Source organism: Rutilus rutilus, assembly GCF_951802725.1.
Source record: "Rutilus rutilus genome assembly, chromosome: 7".
NCBI lineage: Eukaryota > Metazoa > Chordata > Actinopteri > Cypriniformes > Leuciscidae > Rutilus > Rutilus rutilus.
This window is the reverse complement of record NC_140221.1, coordinates 4,256,030-4,279,324: the sequence shown is the minus strand read 5'-3', so window position 1 is coordinate 4,279,324 and position 23,295 is coordinate 4,256,030. Positions and strand designations below refer to the sequence as shown.

Sequence of the window (23,295 nt, the reverse complement as noted above, 5' to 3'; positions counted from 1 at the left end):
ACTACTCTCGTCTCACTTTCTTTTCTTTCCGTTGAGTCTCGTGCTCTAAGTTAAGTTTTACCGCAAAGCCTCCAACTTCAACTTCATCCAAAGACTCCACTTCATTCATCCGCCAACACACCAACGTGATTGGCCGCCTAAGACAGGACGAGACCGAAGCCGGGAAACCCCCTTTTCACTGACAAAGGGAATCACAAGAAACACAAATGCAAATAGTCCACCAGACTCTTAGCTGAACTGGTGCATTGATATATAATGTATTAACACTGCCTAAGAAACGTAGAAGGGTTAAATTAATAATAGATGGTTCGTTCAGGTCATGTCTTTTAAGTGCAAATATTGCTAGAAACTTGGGATTTCATCATTTCACTCTCTTGAAACTCATTGTTTCCTCACTTTCTTCCTTCTTTCTGCAACTCGTGTGAATGTGTGTGTGCGTGTGTTTGTGTTAGATATTAGTTTTATGTGTTAGAATAATCAATAAAGTCTCGTTGTGTTATGTGCTTACGATTTTAATGTCTTAAACTGCTGATCTTGTAATCTTGCTAAAGTACAAAAGTCTCCATTTTTTTGTTAATGTAACCTCATTTATATCTAGTAGAAACATTTGAAATGTGAAAGAGATCACTTTCTTCACTCCTGGTAGCTTCAATCTCACTCATCCACACCATTTCAGTCAAACACAATACATGCATTGTCATTTCTGAAGTCGTTTAGTGTAGACAGTGTTTTTTGCACAATGATTTAACAGTGGAAATCATGACCAAAATGCTAAATGAGTTGTACAAGACAACATTTTCAAAAAAAAAAAAAGGTAATGCAACAACCATGAGGCACATGTTTCACCTAAAATAAAATTGAAGACATTTGAAGACAAAACTGATACCTAACTGAGACATATAAGAGAATCACCACTTAGTATCCTGAGCTTAGAGCTTCTACTTTTATTCCTCCTAAGGACTTTTAGGAGAAACATCTTAGATTTGTTGATACTAAAATGAGAGATATTTGAGAATCTCAACTAAGTTTCCGGAGCTTAAAAAGAGAAACCTCAGAGCAATACAATATTTCTATAATGGAGTCTTGAAAGCCAGCAAGACAATAAAGAAACGTTCTGTATCTTCCACCATATTCTCAGTTTTGACTCTTTTTCTCACACATATTTCTCATGTCTCATTTGTGTCTTTTTAGGAGAAACATCTGAAATGCAGTTGATATTAAAATGAAAGATATATGAGAATCACAAAGTCTCCTGAGCTCAGGAAAAGCAACCACTGAGCAATACATTTTTTCTACACTGTCCAGAAAAATAACACGCTTCATCTTTAAAAAAAAAAAATTCCCGGAATAGTTAATATTTGCATTTAATAAACATTTATTCAACAAATTAATCCAAAGTCAGAGAGCAACTAATCCATAATATGAGATGCACAAAATTAATTAAACTATAATCAGTCTAAAAGCCTGCTCTTTTAAACGCTCGTCAAAACAGAAAACGGGACACGCTGCACACGGCACCTATAACACACACTAATGCGCTGGCCTTGTGTTTGCTTCAAGAGTCCTACACAAACTGACAGATCTGAGAGCACGACATTTTCGAGCTGTATGAATATTGGTTGTTTTGAGTTCTTCTGAATGACACGCTTGTTTGGGAAGATAAAACTGGCAACGCATGCAAACCCGAGGGTGATGCTATACAGCAGTGGGCAGAAACTACACACACGCATTTCAACAAAATCTACTTATATAAACTCCCACTCAGAGGCTGTGTGTGTGTGTGTGTGTGTTGGGAGGGAAATAAAGAATGAAATCCCCTCCCACACTTCCACAAGCACCTGAAACTGCCACTGAAATTTAATGGTGTTTACCAAGTAATAACAGTAATAATTCAAGAGTCAATAATAATACAGATAATATCAGAATGTGACAAGCATAGATAATATTTGTTTCCCTCTTTCTCTTGTTTATACTTGGTCTCAGGGTACATTCACGTACTAAAAACTGAAAAGTTTCGAGTTCAGACGACAACATTGTCAAAACAATTGAATCCCCATTCACACGGATCCATGAAAACGACTTAAAACGCTGTATTCGGCTGCCAGGCCAGTAGTTGGCGATGTCACTTTGTAAAGAAACACAACAGGTAATACACATGCGCATGAAGTCACCATTTTCACAAATTCGTGTTTTTGTAGTTTACACGGAGACGATAACGGGATCATTTTCAAAAACATGCACTTTGAAACCCAAAATGCTGTTGTTGTGTAAATGAATGTAAATGGCATAAAAAGTCAGCTTATTATTTGAAGAGTGTTGTGTAAGCAGAAACTGATTTGACCATGTACAACATGTTCCTGGATCCACATCTTTGTTGATCCTCGAGCAACATTCCAATCAACCAATCAGATTTGAGGGACAAGTTTACAGTTTATGTTTAGGGTTATGTGCTTCTACATCAGTGTTATTCAGCATCATTTCACTCTGATTTTAGTGGTAGTTTTAAGTTTAGGGGTAGGGATGGTGTTAAAAATACATTTTCAGACAGGAATAATGTTCCAGGATCAACAAAATATGTTGACCCAGGAACGAGTGTAAACGCCCCCTCAAAGCAGATTTTTTGCAAACTCCAAGTGAAGTCTTAAATATTGTATTTAGTTCTGTGCACATGAATGACCACAAAAGTTTTATTTTAAAGAGGGAAAATTCTAAATGATACCAGAGTTGCTGAGTTGTGAATTTGGAAAGGGTGTGTTAATGTGCTCCACGGAGGCAAACAAGTCTGTTGGAAATGGTAGTGCATGATTTTGAATAGTTATTATAATTTGCCAAGCTTTATTTCAATAATTATTACAGCTGGGAGGGGGGAGGGGGGATAACCTACACCCAGGGCCCCGGACACCCAAACTACGGCCCAGCCTACAGATTAAAGTGATGGATACAAGTGATCGTGTCAATTAATGTGCATTGCCCCTTACTGAAATAAACATACATAATAAACATAAAATAAATACGTAAAATAATGAATTTATAAATAATGAATTAACATTATTCATTTTATTTAATTATGTTAAAAATGCTAAATCAAACATATAAAATATAATAAAAATAATCAACTCAAAAAAGTGCTCATGGCCATTCATTGGAAGACCATAAAACACTCATTTTAGGTCAATTAAAATATTGTACATTTATAACCAGATGTCTTTTTGTTTTGTTTTATTTATTTATTGAGAAGTTTAATTTACCCAGGTTGTACATACAGTATAATGAGAATGCTCCTTGGATTAATGATTGATATTTGAGTTTGTGTCCCACTGCTCATGTCAGCCAGAAGGGAAACAGCACGACATACTTTCAGACTTTTTGAGTGTAAAAAACTTCTGTAATGCTTTTCCAACTTGAATGCGTGACGTGTCTTAATAATGAGCATTTGTTGCACTCACACAGGGGGTTAATATGTGTGTTGTCGCATTCTTTAATAACAGCCTCTTTGCAAAGCTTGCATTACATTAAGGCAAGTTCACAAAACAATCTGCTCCAAAACCTGTTAGGGACTGAAGCAATGCACTATTTCTTCATTTTTTCTTCATTCATTTTTTTCAGCATGCATCATGAGAGCATTATGCCAAAAAACATCTCTTGAGGTCTCTGTATACTATTCCTCTTTTGGAATACTCGTTGCAAACAGTCAGTCCTATTAAACATGCATATCATCATGCACTCTTGAGTGTGTGTGGCCATTGCAAAACCTCAGTAGGCCTAAACTCTAAAATAAAGTTTCCAAAAGTGGGTTTTCGCAGCAATGCCATGTGAGAACCATCTTTGGTTCCCCAAAGAACTTTCCAGTAAACTGTTCTTAAAAGAACCATCATTTTCTTAGTGTTTAATAACCCAAAGAAACGTATTCCACAATAAAGAACTTTTTGTGCAATGGATGTTAAAGGTTCTTCATGGAACCATAATAATAACCTTTAAGGTGATATCAATGCCATTAAACCTGGTCTTACCCAGATTGCATTGCATTATGAATTCTGGTCTGCCACATTACAGACGAAGGTTGTGAAGCTAAACACAGATGTTGTTGCCTCCTCAAGATGAATAGCTTGTCGTATTCCTCATTTGTAAGACACTTCGGATAAAAGCGTCAGCTAAATGAATCAACATAAATGTGAATGTTGCCTGTTTGCGTAGAGTATGTTTTGGGCCGTCCTACTGTCACTGAATGTTGGCGTACCTGTGGCAGAACACCTTCTCTCTGTTTCTAAAAGTGTTTCTCTGACTGCATGTCTTATAAATAAATGAATGCTTCACAAAAGCAATCAGACAGAAATGACACCCACAATTTATGATACAAACCAATGAGAACAGAATACGCTTCCTCCACCCACTCACACACTCCAAGCAGGAACACACACTCAATCGGTTCTTGCACTTATTACCGTTTCTCTCTCTTCATCCTCCACTGACTGAATACTACAACTTATCTCCTCTACTAAAATCTCTCAATCTACCATAGGAAAATGGAAACAGTCCGGGAATGTCCGCCAAGAAACACTTTTCCCCAGCAAAAACTAAATAAAAAATCATTAATAACATTATTAGAGTGCATCATTGGAAGCAGTTCATGTACGATCAAACACATACAAATACCATGAAGTGTTGATGCATATATATTCATTTTTGAGAGTAAATTAACTACTGAATAACTGTATAGAAAAATTACCCAAATTCTGATGTACTACAAAAAAAAATCTTCTACTTTTACTATTTCTTAATCCCTCCCTCAAGCTAGATTTGTTCTGGACGATGCAGCACTTCTTGTGTTATGAATAAATGTAAATGTACTAACTACAGTATATGAAGGCAAATCCAGGTGCCCCATTTTCATACTTTTATTTAATCCCTTCAGTCTCATTAATCATCTCATCTATTATTTAAGCTGCTGGAACATTTGACGGCAGCTTCATTTCACACACAGACACCCTAATTTTAACTTTCCACATTTTGCAACTTCTGACGCACTAGACTCTTCTGAGCTCTGCTGTGAACACAGACCGATCTATGGATGCTTCTTATTAGTGGCATTCCTTAAAGCTCCATTTTATATATAACATCTTTATATAAAACAAAAACAACATGTTTTAGATCACACGGTACCCAGTGGGACTATTGTGATTCCAATAAGAATGCTCCAGTAGAACATCAGAAAAGGGATTTTAAAGAAAATATTTCATGATTTTAAAACTCCTACAGCTCCCCTGTGATCTCCTTTAACTGTTCAATAGACAGACATTAGAATACAGAGTTCTAATAAACACATTCTACAAAATTTTGTAGGAATCCGGTAAATGATCTTATTTGATCCCATTAGGATCTTGTTTCCAAATTAGGTTAGAAATTCCATCAGAAGTGATGCACACATTCCGTCGCGTTTTTTTGGCTATAGGGATGAACATCCAGAAAAATCAGATGACAATGTTTATAAAGGCGTCATTTCCTACCATGATCCGATGGCGTTGTTTTTTAGCTTTCCGGACGTTGTTGATGAATCGCCGGCCCATTTTCTTAGCGTACCACACGGACACAAACATCGTGCCCGAGCACTGAACACAGACTGAGCACACACCGAGCGAGCGACAGCGCGCGCTCTGCTCTCCTCTCCACACGACCAGCGCGCGCGAGGAGGAGGAGGAGGAGGACACGCACGCACGCACCCGCGCGCTTTAAATGTGACAGTTGCGTGATGCGTTTAGCAAGACGGAATAAAACAGAAAGCAAGGGCATCGAGGCGCGTTTTGGAAAGTTAATAAAGCAACGATCCACGAGAGGATGTGTGTTATTGATTGTAGTGTAGTAGTGTAGTCAGGGCGCGAAGGGGTAAAATAAATGTAGCCTAATGCACGACGTTAAGTGGCCAATTGCTCTTACAGCCTAAACGTGGTTGCATATTATATATTCGTGGAAACAATTTGGCGCTCATGTGCAATGCCGGGTCAGACTCATACGTGCGTTTAGGGGTTAGGGTTAGACCGCCGCGGCACATCCAGTTTTTTTTTTTTTTTTTTTTTTTTATCGAATTATCTGTTTTACGCAATTCATGGCGCAAGACACGGGGTATACGGCCGGGCCAACGATAAAGAACAAGCAATTAAAACAGCGCAGATAAAATGCAAAAACCCTGGGAAAATGTAATTCCAATCGGAAGTGAGCATCCCGAAGGGCAGAGCCCTTGATGTGTGGACTTTGTAGGGAGCAGGGCACTTGCGTGTCATAAGCCGTTTGGAACCCACTTGGCGATGGTAGCAACGAAAGGCCACGTAATTTCATCATTAGCTTCACATGGAAAGTTACCACAACAACGCTAGGCAGGATATCTAATTATTGCTGGTAATATGATGCAAATAAATAATTACGTTTTTAAAATATGTTTTATATAGCTATGTGTGTTCCCAATCTGCTCTTAACTTTATAAGTTAAAGGGGACCTATTATGCAAAATTCACTTTTACATGGAGTTTGAACATAAATGTGTCGGCAGTGTGTACACACAACCATGGTAAAAAAATTAAAAAAAATAAAATAAAAAAACACACCCACTCCTGTTTTGTTAATCCCCATAAATCATAAGCAGTGTCTCAGAATGAGCCATATGCAGATTATAGCATTTGTGACGTCACCTATGCTTAGGCCCCGCCCACGATTGCTGGGACTCTGCCCTATTAGCATAGACCCCGCCCAGAGTGAGCTGTGCAGTCCGCCATGGTTATCTCCTCGCCAGAGCATTTAACAGCAGCATTCAAGTAAGAAATGTGTTCTTATAAAGGTAAAGTTAATTCAGTCAAGAGCAGGGAGTGATTATCTGTTTTTCTTTTATTGTTTGATTCATATTAACAGCATATAGCAGTAGGTACTGTATATTACGCTGCTGTCACTTTAATACACAGATCTAATATACACATGCGATTTATTAGCTCCATAAAACACATCATATGAACCCGGAACTTAGTTAGCATCAACTGGAGCCCTTGACAAAAAAACCCAATATGATTTTTCCATTATCTTTTGGATTATTGCAGAAAATATAAGCTCTGTGACCAAAAAAAGTTTTTTCAAAAGAACACAACTTTTATGAATTTTGAAGCATAAACACAATCAGCAGAAGTAAAAAGCTAAACGTATTCTATGAACGAACTAAACCACGGTCACATGACTTCAACGTCACCACCATTACGCTTGTCCTAAACAGACGCGAAGCGATATGATTCCAGCGACAAATAATTTGTCTGTCCACACTAGACGCGACTGCGAGATGCGTCATAATCAATCAAAACCCTCAGCCAATCAGAACAGCGTGTGGGCGGAGTCTCACGGCACCAGAGAGTAATAATCAAACTTACAAATATTACACCATTTAAACATTATTAAAAATACATAGGCTACTGAGCTACTAAAACAATCTTTGTCAAAGAATACACTTGTTTGTTCACAGTTTGAACGTTCTTGTTTCCATTTGTTTAATTTCAAGATCTGAGGTGAATTATCCACTGTTGCTTTTACATCTACAAAGCTGGAGCACTAAATGATATTCAAAGTCACATTACACGCTTTTAACATTAAATAAAGCACATAAACAGTACCTGAGATTATCACTGCCACACTTTGTGTTTGTTGTTCCAGCGCGACGTCGCAGAAAAATAGAAACCGTTTCTAAAGTAGAATCGTCTAGGACAAACACTCTGATTAACATGGAAAATAACCTTTTATCGTGCGGCGCGTGTAGTTAGGACACGGTGTGAGGCTGTGAAAGCGGACTATAGTATGAGTTTACCTGTTCGCTGTGATGAGGAAAGATCTTTTTCGTTGTTCACGTGGAGGTAAAAAGAAGTTTGAAATATGTAACCAGTGGTACGCTGTTAGTGACCGTCCCGACGCTGCCCATTCTGCTGAGAGTGACGTTTAGTTCAATATGTAAATATGAGCTGCGTGCTTTCCTCTCAATAACAAAATAAACACAACAAAAATGACATCAGTGAGAAAACAGCAGTTAAGAAAGCATCTGATCATAGTAATGTGGAGATGTGTTTGCAATTCAGCGCTTCAGTCCTCCAGTCATGTCACGTTTATTTATATACCGCGTTATACAATATTGATTTAACAGCAATCAGCTTAACAGTATTAAACTGTGACTGTCACTTTGAATTAGAATTACAACTTCATCTTCTTCTGTAAAGCAGCTCTCCAGTGTGTTCATGTTTTCACTCGCGTCTGACCTCTGTTCCTCTGAACAGAAGAAATAAACCAGAGAAGATTTACACAAAGAAGGCGGAGCCTCAGAGCCACACCCACCTATTACATCATCGCCACGGACCAATGGTGATGCGAAGCTGTTTACCAGCCTAACCGAACCTTTCTGGAAAGTTTTGAAATCCAGAAACAAATTCCAAACGAAGTTCGTTTGGGCCTGATTTTGTTCAAGATGACGTCACACTAGTTTTTCCTTCAATATCGCTTTAAATATATCAGGGCCTTTAATGTCCCCAACAACCTCTTGTTATCAACCGCTTTTTCAAGATAAGTAAAAGCTTTAAAAAAAAACCCACATAACATGGTATTACTGATGTATTTCATGTCATAGAATAAAAGTTGAATACATCTTGAGCTTGTGTTCACGTTTAACCAAAAATACATTGACTTCAGGACGATGGAACTGGGAGTGCTAAAATGCGAACTAGTTTTGGCTAACACAAACATCATTGCACCAGTGTCCCACTGTACTTTCCCAGCACTTCTGTAATGGTGTCCTAAAATACTCAGCAGTACTCTATTGTGTATTTCCGGTTGATTTGCAGAGAGCGCATGTCTTTAGCCTGATTCTATTGAAGCTGACTGCACTCCAGAGTATTACACATGCTAGCATATATCATCACACTGGTTCATATTCACTATTGAGGAGACACCCAGTTTTCCAAGAGAGGACTGAATCATCCAGCTCAACTTGGAAATGCACGACAGAAATGTCCTCTGGGAAATAAGACCTATGATAATGACCTGCTTTTAACTGCTTCCCCTTATACATTAATATTGCTTAAAGGTTGGAGGGTTGTGGTGCAGAAGAGGCGTGAGTGTCAGCAGAAATCTCTCTGCGTATCTGACAGATGCACAACGCTTTCGCATAATAATGGCAGGGTCCGAGGTTAATGGACGCAAAGGTAAATACAGAGAAAGATGAAAAAAGTGTGATGAAAATAAAACAAAGGATGTATTTGAAATGGAAAAGTATATTTTAAGGGAAGCAGTATGAAGCTTGTGTTCAGAACCCATAAAAAATTATACTTTAATATTAAATCAAAAACTTTTATTTTCGCAAAGACAAAAACATTCATACAAAGTAAAAAAGATTTATTATTAAAGACCATATTCTTAATCTGTATTTTTTCTTTAATGTAGGTCAATATAATATTTCTTGATTAATATAATATTTCTTGTACAACTTAATTTAGCCATAAACAAAATTAGCTATAACGAGAGCAGAATTTTCACTAAAAATATTTTGTTAGTCAATGTTTAATTTAGTTCACTTACTATAAATAAAGACAACTTCAATGTTTGTTGTGGTGTCCTTTTCAAATATGCATCATCATTTTTTGTTATGTAAGAAAAAATAGTAAAATAATTTCATCAGTCAGTGAATCTGTCGAGTGTTCTGAACATCAACACTGGTGTCAAGCGAAAATAATACTTAAACAAAATAGTTTATTTTAATCTGTTCTATGGTTTTAGACAAACTGAACAAAACCATGATTTTAGATCAGACCAAAATAAAAATGCACTTTTAATAAATTACACGGTCATTTAACATTTTCTGTGAGTTAGCAACTGTGAGTTAGCAAACCTTTTGCAAAAGTTTGTCCAAATTAGTGTTTTAGGTTCAATGGACAATACACACTCTGAAACCTAATTCACAGATTAGTTGTTCATACTGCCATTTTTACATTTAGATAATGTAAAAATCTAACATAACGTGTGAAATAGCATTTCCGAGATCATAACTGTCACTTGCTGAATTAAACATGCAACGTAATGAGGTCATGTGACAGTAGTCTCTGTAAAGTGCATGCCAGCTGAACTGCTTTGACCTAAGGAGACACAAATGCCCCACGATGCATTTCACCACAAAACCGTTTTCCAGTGCATACACACAAGTATTACGTAAGACACTCCGAGCTGAAAGGCTCACCTAAATGAGAAACCACATGGGCTCTACTCTTCTCTCCTTCTTTATCTCAGTCCTTCTCTCTGCCTCCATTTTCATCTCAACCACCCACTCTCTCTCTCTCTCTCTCTCGCGTTGGAGGATCCCCCAGACCATTTGTCTCAGCAAAAGTCTGTTCAGTAATTACCTCAGAGCTGCAGGGACAACTTTAAACATTCATTAGTGAGCAAGAACCTTTGAATAGACATAGAAGCCTCTCACACACACACACAACAGCAAGTTTTTTAGTAAAATGCAAAATAGGTAGAGAGTGTCGAGTGTAGTGCCTAGAGGAGATCATTGTAGCAAAAGGTAATCAAATCACTTCCAAACACACACATAAAGAGCTTTCCTGAACCTGTGGTGAGCGATGAGCAAGAGTGAATCCTGAGCACATGAACAACACACACACACATGCAAACAGGCCGCATGATGTCCCTACAGCTGGCATAGGACGGAGAGCAGAAGAAGAAATAAAATAAAAAACTGCATTTCAAGATTTTCTAAAGAAAATCTCAGTGGTGCTTGCCTGTGAAAAACTGGCTTCTGGGTGTTTTGAGTTGCAATAGTGTTATTATGCAGTTGCTAAGGTGTTCTGAATGGTTGCTAGGGTGTTTAGGTGGCTGTTCAGTATATAGTTATAATTAATTCATATGGTATAGTATATCATTGTGTGTGTGTGTGTGTGTGTGTGTGTGTGTGTGTGTGTGTGTGTGTATATACATTCACCATTCACTTTATTAGGTATATCTGTTCAACGACTTAACACAAATATCTAATTGGTGATCAGCAAATCACATGCAGCAACTCGGTGTATTTAGAGATGATCAAGATGATCTGCTGAAGTTCAAACTGAGCATCAGAATGAGGAAGAAAGTGATTTAAGTGACTTTGAACATGGTCTGAGTATTTCATCTGATCTACTGGGATTATCACACACAACCATCTCTAGGGTTTACAGAGAATGATCCGAAAAAGAGAAATATCCAGTGAGCGTCAGTTCTGTGGGAAAAATGCAGTGTTGGAGAGAGGAGAATGACCAGATTGGTTCAGCTGATAGAAAGGCAAGAGTAACTCAAATAAGCACTCGATACAACCGAGATCTGCAGAAGAGTGTCTCTGAACACACACCAATCTCTGAACGCTCAACACATCAAACCTTGAAGCAGAAGAGTGTCTCTGAACACACACCAATCTCTGAACACTCAACACGTCCAACCTTGAAGCAGAAGAACATCTCTGAACACAAACCAATCTCTGAACGCTCAACACATCAAACCTTGAAGCAGAAGAGCGTCTCTGAACACACACCAATCTCTGAACGCTCAACACATCAAACCTTGAAGCAGAAGAGCGTCTCTGAACACACACCAATCTCTGAACGCTCAACACATCAAACCTTGAAGCAGAAGAGCGTCTCTGAACACACACCAATCTCTGAACGCTCGACACGTCCAACCTTGAAGCAGAAGAGCGTCTCTGAACACACACCAATCTCTGAACACTCAACACGTCCAACCTTGAAGCAGAAGAGCGTCTCTGAACACACACCAATCTCTGAACGCTCAACACATCAAACCTTGAAGCAGAAGAGTGTCTCTGAACACACACCAATCTCTGAACGCTCAACACATCAAACCTTGAAGCAGAAGAGTGTCTCTGAACACACACCAATCTCTGAACGCTCAACACATCAAACCTTGAAGCAGAAGAGTGTCTCTGAACACACACCAATCTCTGAACGCTCAACACATCAAACCTTGAAGCAGAAGAGCGTCTCTGAACACACACCAATCTCTGAACGCTCAACACATCAAACCTTGAAGCAGAAGAGTGTCTCTGAACACACACCAATCTCTGAACGCTCAACACATCAAACCTTGAAGCAGAAGAACATCTCTGAACACAAACCAATCTCTGAACGCTCAACACGTCAAACCTTGAAGCAGAAGAGCGTCTCTGAACACACACCAATCTCTGAACGCTCAACACATCAAACCTTGAAGCAGAAGAGCGTCTCTGAACACACACCAATCTCTGAACGCTCGACACGTCAAACCTTGAAGCAGAAGAGCGTCTCTGAACACACACCAATCTCTGAACGCTCAACACGTCCAACCTTGAAGCAGAAGAGCGTCTCTGAACACACACCAATCTCTGAACGCTCGACACGTCAAACCTTGAAGCAGAAGAGCATCTCTGAACACACACCAATCTCTGAACGCTCGACACGTCAAACCTTGAAGCAGAAGAGCGTCTCTGAACACACACCAATCACTGAACGCTCAACACGTCAAACCTTGAAGCAGAAGAGCGTCTCTGAACACACACCAATCTCTGAACGCTCGACACGCCAAACCTTGAAGCAGAAGAGCTCCAGCAGCAGAAGACACACACCGGTGTCGCTCCTGTCAGATGAGAACAACAAACTGAGGCTACAATTCACACGAGCTCACCAAAACTGGCCAACAGAAGATTGGAGAAACATCGACTGCTCTGAGTCTGGATCTGCAGTGACGTTCAGATGGTCGGGTCAGGATTCGGTGTAAACAACATGAAAGCGTGGATCATCCTGCGTTGTATCAGCGGTTCAGGCTGCTGGTGTGTAACAGTGCGTTATATATTTTCTTGACACACTTTGGGCCTCTCAGCTCCACCTGAGCCTTAAGCCCTATTCGGACGGGATTAGTTTAACATGGAGAGGTGGGGTACAGTAATAATTACCAGAGCTTCTCAGTGATTTTAGTCCCATCTGAACATGCCATCTCAGTAATCATGATGGACAATGTCAGTAAAGATTACGGCGACTTTTACCTTCAGTAAAAAGGTCTGAAAAAATTACCTCAGGTGATACTAATCCCGTGCGAATACACCCGCTGTAAATATGTACGTAAATATTCCGCCATTTCCTGTTTAAAAGTAGTTTTCCGCAGTTTTTCAAGTATGGAGACGCTTGAAAAGGCATTCAGTTGCGTTCTAGTCGCTGGGACGAGTCTGTGGCAAAACTCAAGTGTTTTACACACACCATTCAGATCAGAAAGAAGATCGAAAGCACTTGTTAGAGGCACGAAACATCTTTTAGCGTTAGGTAAGTGCCTATTACCAACACAATCCAATCTGAAGTTAACATCGTTCGACCAGACATAACTGTTTTATATATATATATAAATATAGGTTGTTTGCGCACGTGATATCAGGAAGCAACACACATGACGACACGACAGGAGTGATGGCGATGCGTAAATCGAGTTACTCTCCCACTTCTGTTAGTTTTACTGATATCTTATCCTGTGCGAATTAGCCATTAATATTACAGACGTCCTGTGGTAAAATGACACTACTCCATCTACCCTTGTAAAGTTAATCCCGTCCGAATAGGGCTTAAAACACCACAGCCGACCTGAAGTATGTTACTGACCATGTCCAGTCCTTTACTTCCAGCAGGATAACACACAGTCACAAATCATCTCAAACTGGTTTCTTGAACATGATAAGTTCACTAAACTCAAACGGCCTCCAGTCACCAGATCTCAGTCCAGTAGAGCAGTTTAGGGATGTGGAGTAACGAGAGATTCACATCATGTCTGAAAATCTGCAGCAAATGTGTGATTCTATCGTCAATATGGAGCAAAATCTCAGAGGAATGTTTCCAGAGCCTTGTTGAATCTCTGCCATGAAGATTTAAGGCAGTTCTGAAGGCGGGTCAAACTCAGTACTAGCAAGGTGTACCTAATAAAGTGGCCGATGAGTGTACAGTATCATTGGTGATGCCCATGCAAGCATTACGGAAAGCAATGTCCTCTCAGTGCCCTCTCAGTGCCCTCACTGGCACACAGACGACAGGCTGGCACAGACACACACACTGGTGAACTGATGCCAACACTCTCCGTTTAGCCACCTGGACACGCCATTAGTGACACACTTTTAAAGGAACAGGCAACGATAAAGGTTAACGATGAGCATAACAACACTGAAACCGTGGTAAAATCACTGTAACAAACTTTTTCTATGCCAGCCTATTTTCTCTAAAAATACTGTACAAACTGGCCTGACCAACAAATATTAGATTTGGAAATGAGTTCCCGGCTGAGCATTTAACAAAATAACTCAAATGTGATTAATTTAATGAATTATCAGTTTGAAATTGCTTCTATCTATCTATCTATCTATCTATCTATCTATCTATCTATCTATCTATCTATCTATCTATCTATCTATCTATCTATCAGTCAGTCATTCTATCTATCGGTCATTCTATCTATCTATATCTATCTATCGTTCTTTCTTTCTATCTATCTATCTATCGGTCATTCTATCTATCTATATCTATCTATCTATCTATCTATCTATCTATCTATCTATCTATCTATCTATCTATCTATCTATCTATCTATCTATCTATCTATCTATCTATCTATCTATCTATCAGTCAGTCATTCTATCTATCGGTCATTCTATCTATCTATATCTATCTATCGTTCTTTCTTTCTATCTATCCATCTATCGGTCATTCTATCTATCTATATCTATCCATCGTTCTTTCTTTCTATCTATCTATCTATCGGTCATTCTATCTATCCATTTGTCAGTCAGTCAGTCAGTCAGTCATTCTATCTATCTATCTATCTATCTATCTATCTATCTATCTATCTATCTATCTATCTATCTATCTATCTATCCATCTATCTATCTATCTTTCTCTTTCTTTCTTTCTTTCTTTCTTTCTTTCTTTCTTTCTATCTATCGGTCATTCTATCTATCGGTCATTCTATCTATCGGTCATTCTATCTATCTATCTATCTATCTATCTATCTATCTATCTATCTATCTATCTATCTTTCTTTCTTTCTTTCTTTCTTTCTGTCATTCTATCTATCTATCGTTCTATCTATCGGTTGTTCTATCGGTTGTTCTATCTATCTATCTATCTATCTATCTATCTATCTATCTATCTATCTATCTATCTATCTATCTATCTATCTATCTATCTATCTATCTGGCCTGACCAACAAATATTAGATTTGGAAATGAGTTCCCGGCTGAGCATTTAACACAATAACTCAAATGTGATTCATTTAATGAATTATCAGTTTGAAATTGCTTCTTGCCTACTGATTCATTCTTAATCTTTTGAATCCAATGAACGTTTCAGAGTGGGCCGAATTAAATTCAGGTCTGTACAGTATCAGGGGTGTGTAAACAAGAGCCAGTTATGAACTCCCTCCATTTCCCTCAGGACTCATCCTCACTTCCATCATTTACGCGTTCCTTCAGCTCCTGCTCTCATTCTCATCTCACATCATTTCCCCTGTAGAGCATCACATCTCCCTCTCCTTCAATTCTAGAGTTTTTCATGATCTCAGCTCTTTATTTATCTATTATAAAAAAAGAACAGTATGATTAATTAATTAATTCCACTATTCCCATATGCATTTTTTATTATAACTTTGCTTGTTTACACTCACAAAGCAATTTGTGCATTACCATTAGGTATATATGCAAATCAAACCGGCAGCCAATTAGAGGTCAAGTGACATTAGAGCTTGTTACGCAACAGAGCCGACTCTGTTCATACACTGTCCAGTGCAGCAATAAACACACACACACTCACACATATTCATATGCATACTAAGGCATACACCCACTAACTGCTTTTTACTCCTTGCCATGAGCGTACAAAAGCGTTATGATATACTAATCTGATTCAACGAACACTAAAGTCTGTTCACCCAGTGTTTCCTGCTAAATCTACAGCGGCAAAAGAAATGTGGAATTAATGCCAGGACATTTCTTTTGAGATCACACTATCTATCTATCTATCTATCTATCTATCTATCTATCTATCTATCTATCTATCTATCTATCTATCTATCTATCTATCTATCTATCTATCTATCTATCTATCGATAATTACATAATTCTTTTGTACTCCTCACCCATCCATGTTCTCTGTGGATGAGTGTTCGGTGTTTGCTGGTTCCTGTACCCTGCTGTGTGTGTGTGTGTGTGTGTGTGTGTGTGTGTGTGTGTGTGTGTGTGTGTGTGTGTGTGTGTGTGTGTTTTCTCCTCATCTCACCACATCCTACAGCCTGTCATTTAGAAATGGAAAACGAGTGTGTGAGTGTGTGAGTGTGTGTGTGTGTGTGTGAGAGAGGGAGAGAGAGAGAGATGGAAGCTTAGGAAGATTTCACTTGCCTCCTTGGCACTTCAAACGTGTTAATATCATCAGCAGCAGTTCCGTTGCTATGGACACCAGAGTCTCACTGTCTCAACCTCCTGTTTAAAATGAGTGCTGTACATGTGCATGTGTGTGTGTGTGTGCGCCCATTCGGTAAAGATCCTATATTCCCAGTGAAATCTATTTTATATCTCAATTGTTTCTCCTAGACAGCAATGTATGGAAGCCCGTTTCCGCCACGTTAAGGAAAAAAATATAATAATGTATGTCATAATAATGAGAAACTTTCTCATAATAATGACTTAGTATCTCATTATATTGAGAAACTTTCTCATAATAATGACTTAGTATCTCATTATAATGAGAAACTTTCTCGTAATTATGACTTAGTATCTCATTATAATGAGAAAATATCTCATAATAATGAGTAACTTTTTTCGTAATAATGACTTAACATCTCGTAATAATGAGAAACTTTCTCGTAATAATGACTTAACATCTCTTGATAATGAGAAACTTTCTCGTAATAATGACATCTCATAATAATGAGAAACTTTCTCGTAATAATGACTTATTTTCTCGCACTTCTACGCATGCGCAAAGCAGCGGAGCAGAAGGGCGTGCCACACTAGCGACATCCGCTGGTCAAAGCCGTGTAAATGCATCACAGCAAACATGGCACGCTCTGCAGTGAATAACATTAATGATAAATGATCAGTATATGAGACAGGCTTCCATAGATAGTCTTTTATTCATTTGTAATATTAATGTGTATTTTTGTGTATGAACAAGCAGCAACACAAGGGTGATCCATGGATTTCAAATAGATGGAGGAATGATCAGACAGCACACCTTTCCAAATCTGTTTAAGAACACTTCATCTGGAAATCTGTGTAAGGGTCCGTTCATACAGAACGCGCTTTTTCATTGCTTTTCTAGGCAAACGCGCACTAGACGGACGTTGCGCTCGCTCTTCTGCAGCGTCTCGCGCATGACACGGCTTCCTAAAAACGCGGCGCTCAATTGAAAAGAAGTTCAGCTTTTAAAAACACGTCTCGACCTTGCGTTTTCCCCCATTCCACTGCCCACTTATGTTTAAATGTCCCCAAAGTCATAAACATCTTAAAGGTGATTTTTGTATTGATATCTTCCAGATGAACCTGCACATCAAATATCCTAGAAGCATCTGCAAAATACGTGTTATATTAACACACATGTGTTACACTTAAACTTGACGAATAAATGTAATATTCCAACTTTAATCTGATAGTTTTGTAAATTCATGTAACAATTTCCATCGGTGCGCACAAGCAGGCGTCCTTCGTTACCATGGTAACCGTCCTGCTGCTTCTGCATTCCACTTTCACACCTTATCGTGCGCATGGAAAAGTATGGAAGATATAGGCCTACTGAGGATGTTATTTAATGATACTACAGATTGCACTTAGTAGATCAAACTGACTTTAATGAAAACAACTGTTTTGCAGAGCGTGCCATGTTTGCTGTGATGCATTTACACGTCTTTGACCAGGGGATGTCGCTAGTGTGGCACGCCCTTCTGCTCCGCTGCTTTGCGCATGCGTAGAAGTGCGAGAAAATAAGTCATTATTACGAGAAAGTTTCTCATTATTACGAGATGTTAAGTCATTATTACGAGAAAGTTTCTCATTATTACGAGATGTTAAGTCATTATTACGAGATGTTAAGTCATTATTTCGAGAAAGTTTCTCATTATTACGAGATGTTAAGTCATTATTACGAGATGTTAAGTCATTATTTCGAGAAAGTTTCTCATTATTACGAGATGTTAAGTCATTATTACGAGATGTTAAGTCATTATTTCGAGAAAGTTTCTCATTATTACGAGATGTTAAGTCATTATTTACGAGAAAGTTTCTCATTATTACGAGATGTTAAGTCATTATTACGAGAAAGTTTCTCATTATTACGAGATGTTAAGTCATTATTACGAGAAAGTTTCTCATTATTACGAGATGTTAAGTCATTATTACGAGAAAGTTTCTCATTATTACGAGATGTTAAGTCATTATTTCGAGAAAGTTTCTCGTTATTACGAGATGTTAAGTCATTATTACGAGATGTTAAGTCATTATTTCGAGAAAGTTTCTCATTATTACGAGATGTTAAGTCATTATTTACAAGAAAGTTTCTCATTATTACGAGATGTTAAGTCATTATTACGAGAAAGTTTCTCATTATTACGAGATGTTAAGTCATTATTACGAGAAAGTTTCTCATTATTACGAGATGTTAAGTCATTATTTCGAGAAAGTTTCTCATTATTACGAGATGTTAAGTCATTATTTCGAGAAAGTTTCTCATTATTACGAGATGTTAAGTCATTATTACGAGAAAGTTTCTCATTATTACGAGATGTTAAGTCATTATTACGAGAAAGTTTCTCATTATTACGAGATGTTAAGTCATTATTTCGAGAAAGTTTCTCATTATTACGAGATGTTAAGTCATTTTTACGAGAAAGTTTCTCATTATTACGAGATGTTAAGTCATTATTACGAGATGTTAAGTCATTATTTCGAGAAAGTTTCTCATTATTACGAGATGTTAAGTCATTATTACGAGATGTTAAGTCATTATTTCGAGAAAGTTTCTCATTATTACGAGATGTTAAGTCATTATTACGAGATGTTAAGTCATTATTTCGAGAAAGTTTCTCATTATTACGAGATGTTAAGTCATTATTTACGAGAAAATTTCTCATTATTACGAGATGTTAAGTCATTATTACGAGAAAGTTTCTCATTATTACGAGATGTTAAGTCATTATTACGAGAAAGTTTCTCATTATTACGAGATGTTAAGTCATTATTTCGAGAAAGTTTCTCATTATTACGAGATGTTAAGTCATTTTTACGAGAAAGTTTCTCATTATTACGAGATGTTAAGTCATTATTACGAGATGTTAAGTCATTATTTCGAGAAAGTTTCTCATTATTACGAGATGTTAAGTCATTATTACGAGATGTTAAGTCATTATTTCGAGAAAGTTTCTCATTATTACGAGATGTTAAGTCATTATTACGAGATGTTAAGTCATTATTTCGAGAAAGTTTCTCATTATTACGAGATGTTAAGTCATTATTACGAGAAAGTTTCTCATTATTACGAGATGTTAAGTCATTATTACGAGAAAGTTTCTCATTATTACGAGATGTTAAGTCATTATTACGAGAAAGTTTCTCATTATTACGAGATGTTAAGTCATTATTACGAGAAAGTTTCTCATTATTACGAGATGTTAAGTCATTATTACGAGAAAGTTTCTCATTATTACGAGATGTTAAGTCATTATTACGAGATGTTAAGTCATTTTTACGAGAAAGTTTCTCATTATTACGAGATGTTAAGTCATTATTACGAGATGTTAAGTCATTATTTCGAGAAAGTTTCTCATTATTACGAGATGTTAAGTCATTATTACGAGATGTTAAGTCATTATTTCGAGAAAGTTTCTCATTATTACGAGATGTTAAGTCATTATTACGAGATGTTAAGTCATTATTTCGAGAAAGTTTCTCATTATTACGAGATGTTAAGTCATTATTTACGAGAAAGTTTCTCATTATTACGAGATGTTAAGTCATTATTACGAGAAAGTTTCTCATTATTACGAGATGTTAAGTCATTATTTCGAGAAAGTTTCTCATTATTACGAGATGTTAAGTCATTATTTCGAGAAAGTTTCTCATTATTACAAGATGTTAAGTCATTATTACGAGAAAGTTTCTCATTATTACGAGATGTTAAGTCATTATTACGAGAAAGTTTCTCATTATTACGAGATGTTAAGTCATTATTACGAGAAAGTTTCTCATTATTACGAGATGTTAAGTCATTATTTCGAGAAAGTTTCTCATTATTACGAGATGTTAAGTCATTATTTCGAGAAAGTTTCTCATTATTACGAGATGTTAAGTCATTATTACGAGAAAGTTTCTCATTATTACGAGATGTTAAGTCATTATTTCGAGAAAGTTTCTCATTATTACGAGATGTTAAGTCATTATTTCGAGAAAGTTTCTCATTATTACGAGATGTTAAGTCATTATTACGAGAAAGTTTCTCATTATTACGAGATGTTAAGTCATTATTACGAGAAAGTTTCTCATTATTACGAGATGTTAAGTCATTATTACGAGAAAGTTTCTCATTATTACGAGATGTTAAGTCATTATTTCGAGAAAGTTTCTCATTATTACGAGATGTTAAGTCATTATTACGAGAAAGTTTCTCATTATTACGAGATGTTAAGTCATTATTTCGAGAAAGTTTCTCATTATTACGAGATGTTAAGTCATTATTACGAGAAAGTTTCTCATTATTACGAGATGTTAAGTCATTATTTCGAGAAAGTTTCTCATTATTACGAGATGTTAAGTCATTATTACGAGAAAGTTTCTCATTATTACGAGATGTTAAGTCATTATTTCGAGAAAGTTTCTCATTATTACGAGATGTTAAGTCATTATTTCGAGAAAGTTTCTCATTATTACGAGATGTTGAGTCATTATTATGAGAAAGTTTCTCATTATTACGAGATGTTAAGTCATTATTACGAGAAAGTTTCTCATTATTACGAGATGTTAAGTCATTATTACGAGAAAGTTTCTCATTATTACGAGATGTTAAGTCATTATTACGAGAAAGTTTCTCATTATTATGATATGTTAAGTCATTATTATGAGAAAGTTTCTCATTATTACGAGATGTTAAGTCATTATTACGAGAAAGTTTCTCATTATTATGATATGTTAAGTCATTATTATGAGAAAGTTTCTCATTATTATGACTTAAAGAATCTTTTTTTTTTTACTCAACGTGGCGGAAATGGGCTTCCATAGCAATGAGACTAACTCGTCAATTTTGAGATTTTAAAGTATTTTGTCTCCATAACATTTCTTCTTTATAGAGTAGAAGAAAGAAACTCTTCTCTTCTGATAATGTGTTTACTGGCGCGAGGGCGGAGCCACCTGTCACTCACATGAGATCCACCAATAGCCAGTCCCTCCAGAAAAACGCGGAGTTTTTTTGTGATTGTTGCGGGCAAAAATCCTTGATTATGCGGCGCGTTTTCTTAAAAAATGCGATGGAATATGCGGGATATTTATGCAATTTTATGCGATGAAATTGCGGGAACTTGCAAAAACTGCGGTTTGATGAAAAAGAGAAAAATGTAAAAAAAAATTACTTTAATGTAAAGAGTCATTTCTTATTACTTCCTATGATAAGCAAGCATACTACATCACATAAAGTGCTGGTAATATTTAAGTTCTCATCTTGTTTTATTTCAGACCTTAATAAACACATGGCTCAAACTTACAAAACATTGATGAGTCGAACAAGTTCTGTAGCTTTACAAAATGAATATGCTACAAATTCTGTAAAAATGAATAAATAAAATATAAAAAAAAAAAAAATGTGTGCTTCCTGTTTTACAGAGGTAGCTATACAAAACAGACATCTTCTGTTAAAATAATTTGCCCCCACTGTCATGTAACGCATTGGGAAACTGCTTTGCGCTGTCTTTTGCGCTTATGTTTGTTGGAAAATGAGAATGATTTGTGGGCTTCATCATGGTTTCATCGGCATCACGGGGTTTGCAGCTTTTCAATGATGTCGCGTAATTACGTCACTTCATAACGTTCCCATGGCAACATGGGAAATGGCTGTGCTTGTGTGAAGTAAACGCAACAATTTTCAACTTTCTGCTAAGATATATGTGACTTTTTGCAACGAAAATGCGGGGATTATGAAATCATGCAAGCCCGCATATTTTGCACGTGGAAATCTGCAATTTATGCGGCGAAAGTGCGGCGTATTTGAAAAAATGCGGCCCCCGCATAAATATGCGGACTTTGGCTGATTATGCATTGAATCATGCGATCGCATAATCGCGTTTTTCTGGAGGGACTGAATAGCAAACCACTACCATCCAATCACTCCCAATGGACAAAATCAAGCCCCGCCCTTCATTTGTTCTTGTTCGAGAAGCCGTTTTACTCAAATATACGTCACAATAGGGAAGAATAGACTATTGCAACTTCAATTTCATGAGAGCAAATCAAGTCTCCTCCTTCTGTTTAGATAAGGAAACGATCCCAATAATCTCACGTTTTTCCTACAGAGTTTCAAAAGAGATCTCAACGTCTCAAACTGTACTCAGATTTGCTCTAAAGTCTAAGATGAAAATATGAAGTCCAGAGCCAGAGCTAATTTTATCAGCCTCAACGATTGATGTATTTGTGTCTATTTTTATTACCTTTAAGGCATTTTAGAAGAAAAATCTAAAACAAAGTAGATACGTCAGTCAAAAGTAACTCTTTGAAGCATAAGCTCAGGTTTGGCCAATCACTTCCTGTTGATATTCCTGACAGTGACAGACCGTTAGTGAACAGCTGACAGCACACCGCCCTCTACAGGAGCATTTAAGGCACTACAGTAACTCAGAGAAAGAGAAAGATGGGTCAATACACTAAACAAAAATCCTAACGTATATGGCAATAAATCATTGCCATTTTTTAAAAATAATTTGTGTATATTGGAGTATGAAATCAGACTCAGACTCTTTTTCTCCTCCAGTAACTGAAAGAACATTATTAAAAATGATTATCTGACAGTGTTGATTAGTTGATGCATTTAGCACTTTGTTTTAATAAAACCTTAATTCTAGCCATCCAACACACAGCACACGTGTTATAAGAATATTTGCGTCATAGTGAGATGCGTTAAGCAGATCTAGAAGGAAACAACATTGTTCCAGGCAGATATATGAGCTGTCAGAAATAATAGGCTGAAACTGTGTGTGTGTGTGTGTGTGTGTG

General features: G+C 37.1%; 1 protein-coding gene across 5 annotated transcripts in view; it reads right to left on the bottom strand.

Annotated features, from left to right (window-relative positions):
- dlg4a (discs, large homolog 4a) overlaps positions 1-23,295 on the bottom strand; it is a 164,924-nt gene that overhangs the window by 49,297 nt on the left and 92,332 nt on the right. Inside the window, exon 1 of one of the 5 annotated variants that reach the window (XM_084413722.1) lies at positions 5,505-5,614. The exons of the other annotated variants lie outside the window; for them this stretch is intronic. Coding sequence (XP_084269848.1) covers positions 5,505-5,594 — 90 coding nt within the window. The 5' untranslated portion in view covers positions 5,595-5,614. Of the gene's footprint in view, positions 1-5,504; positions 5,615-23,295 lie in introns of those variants that run through there. 5 annotated transcript variants of the gene reach the window in all.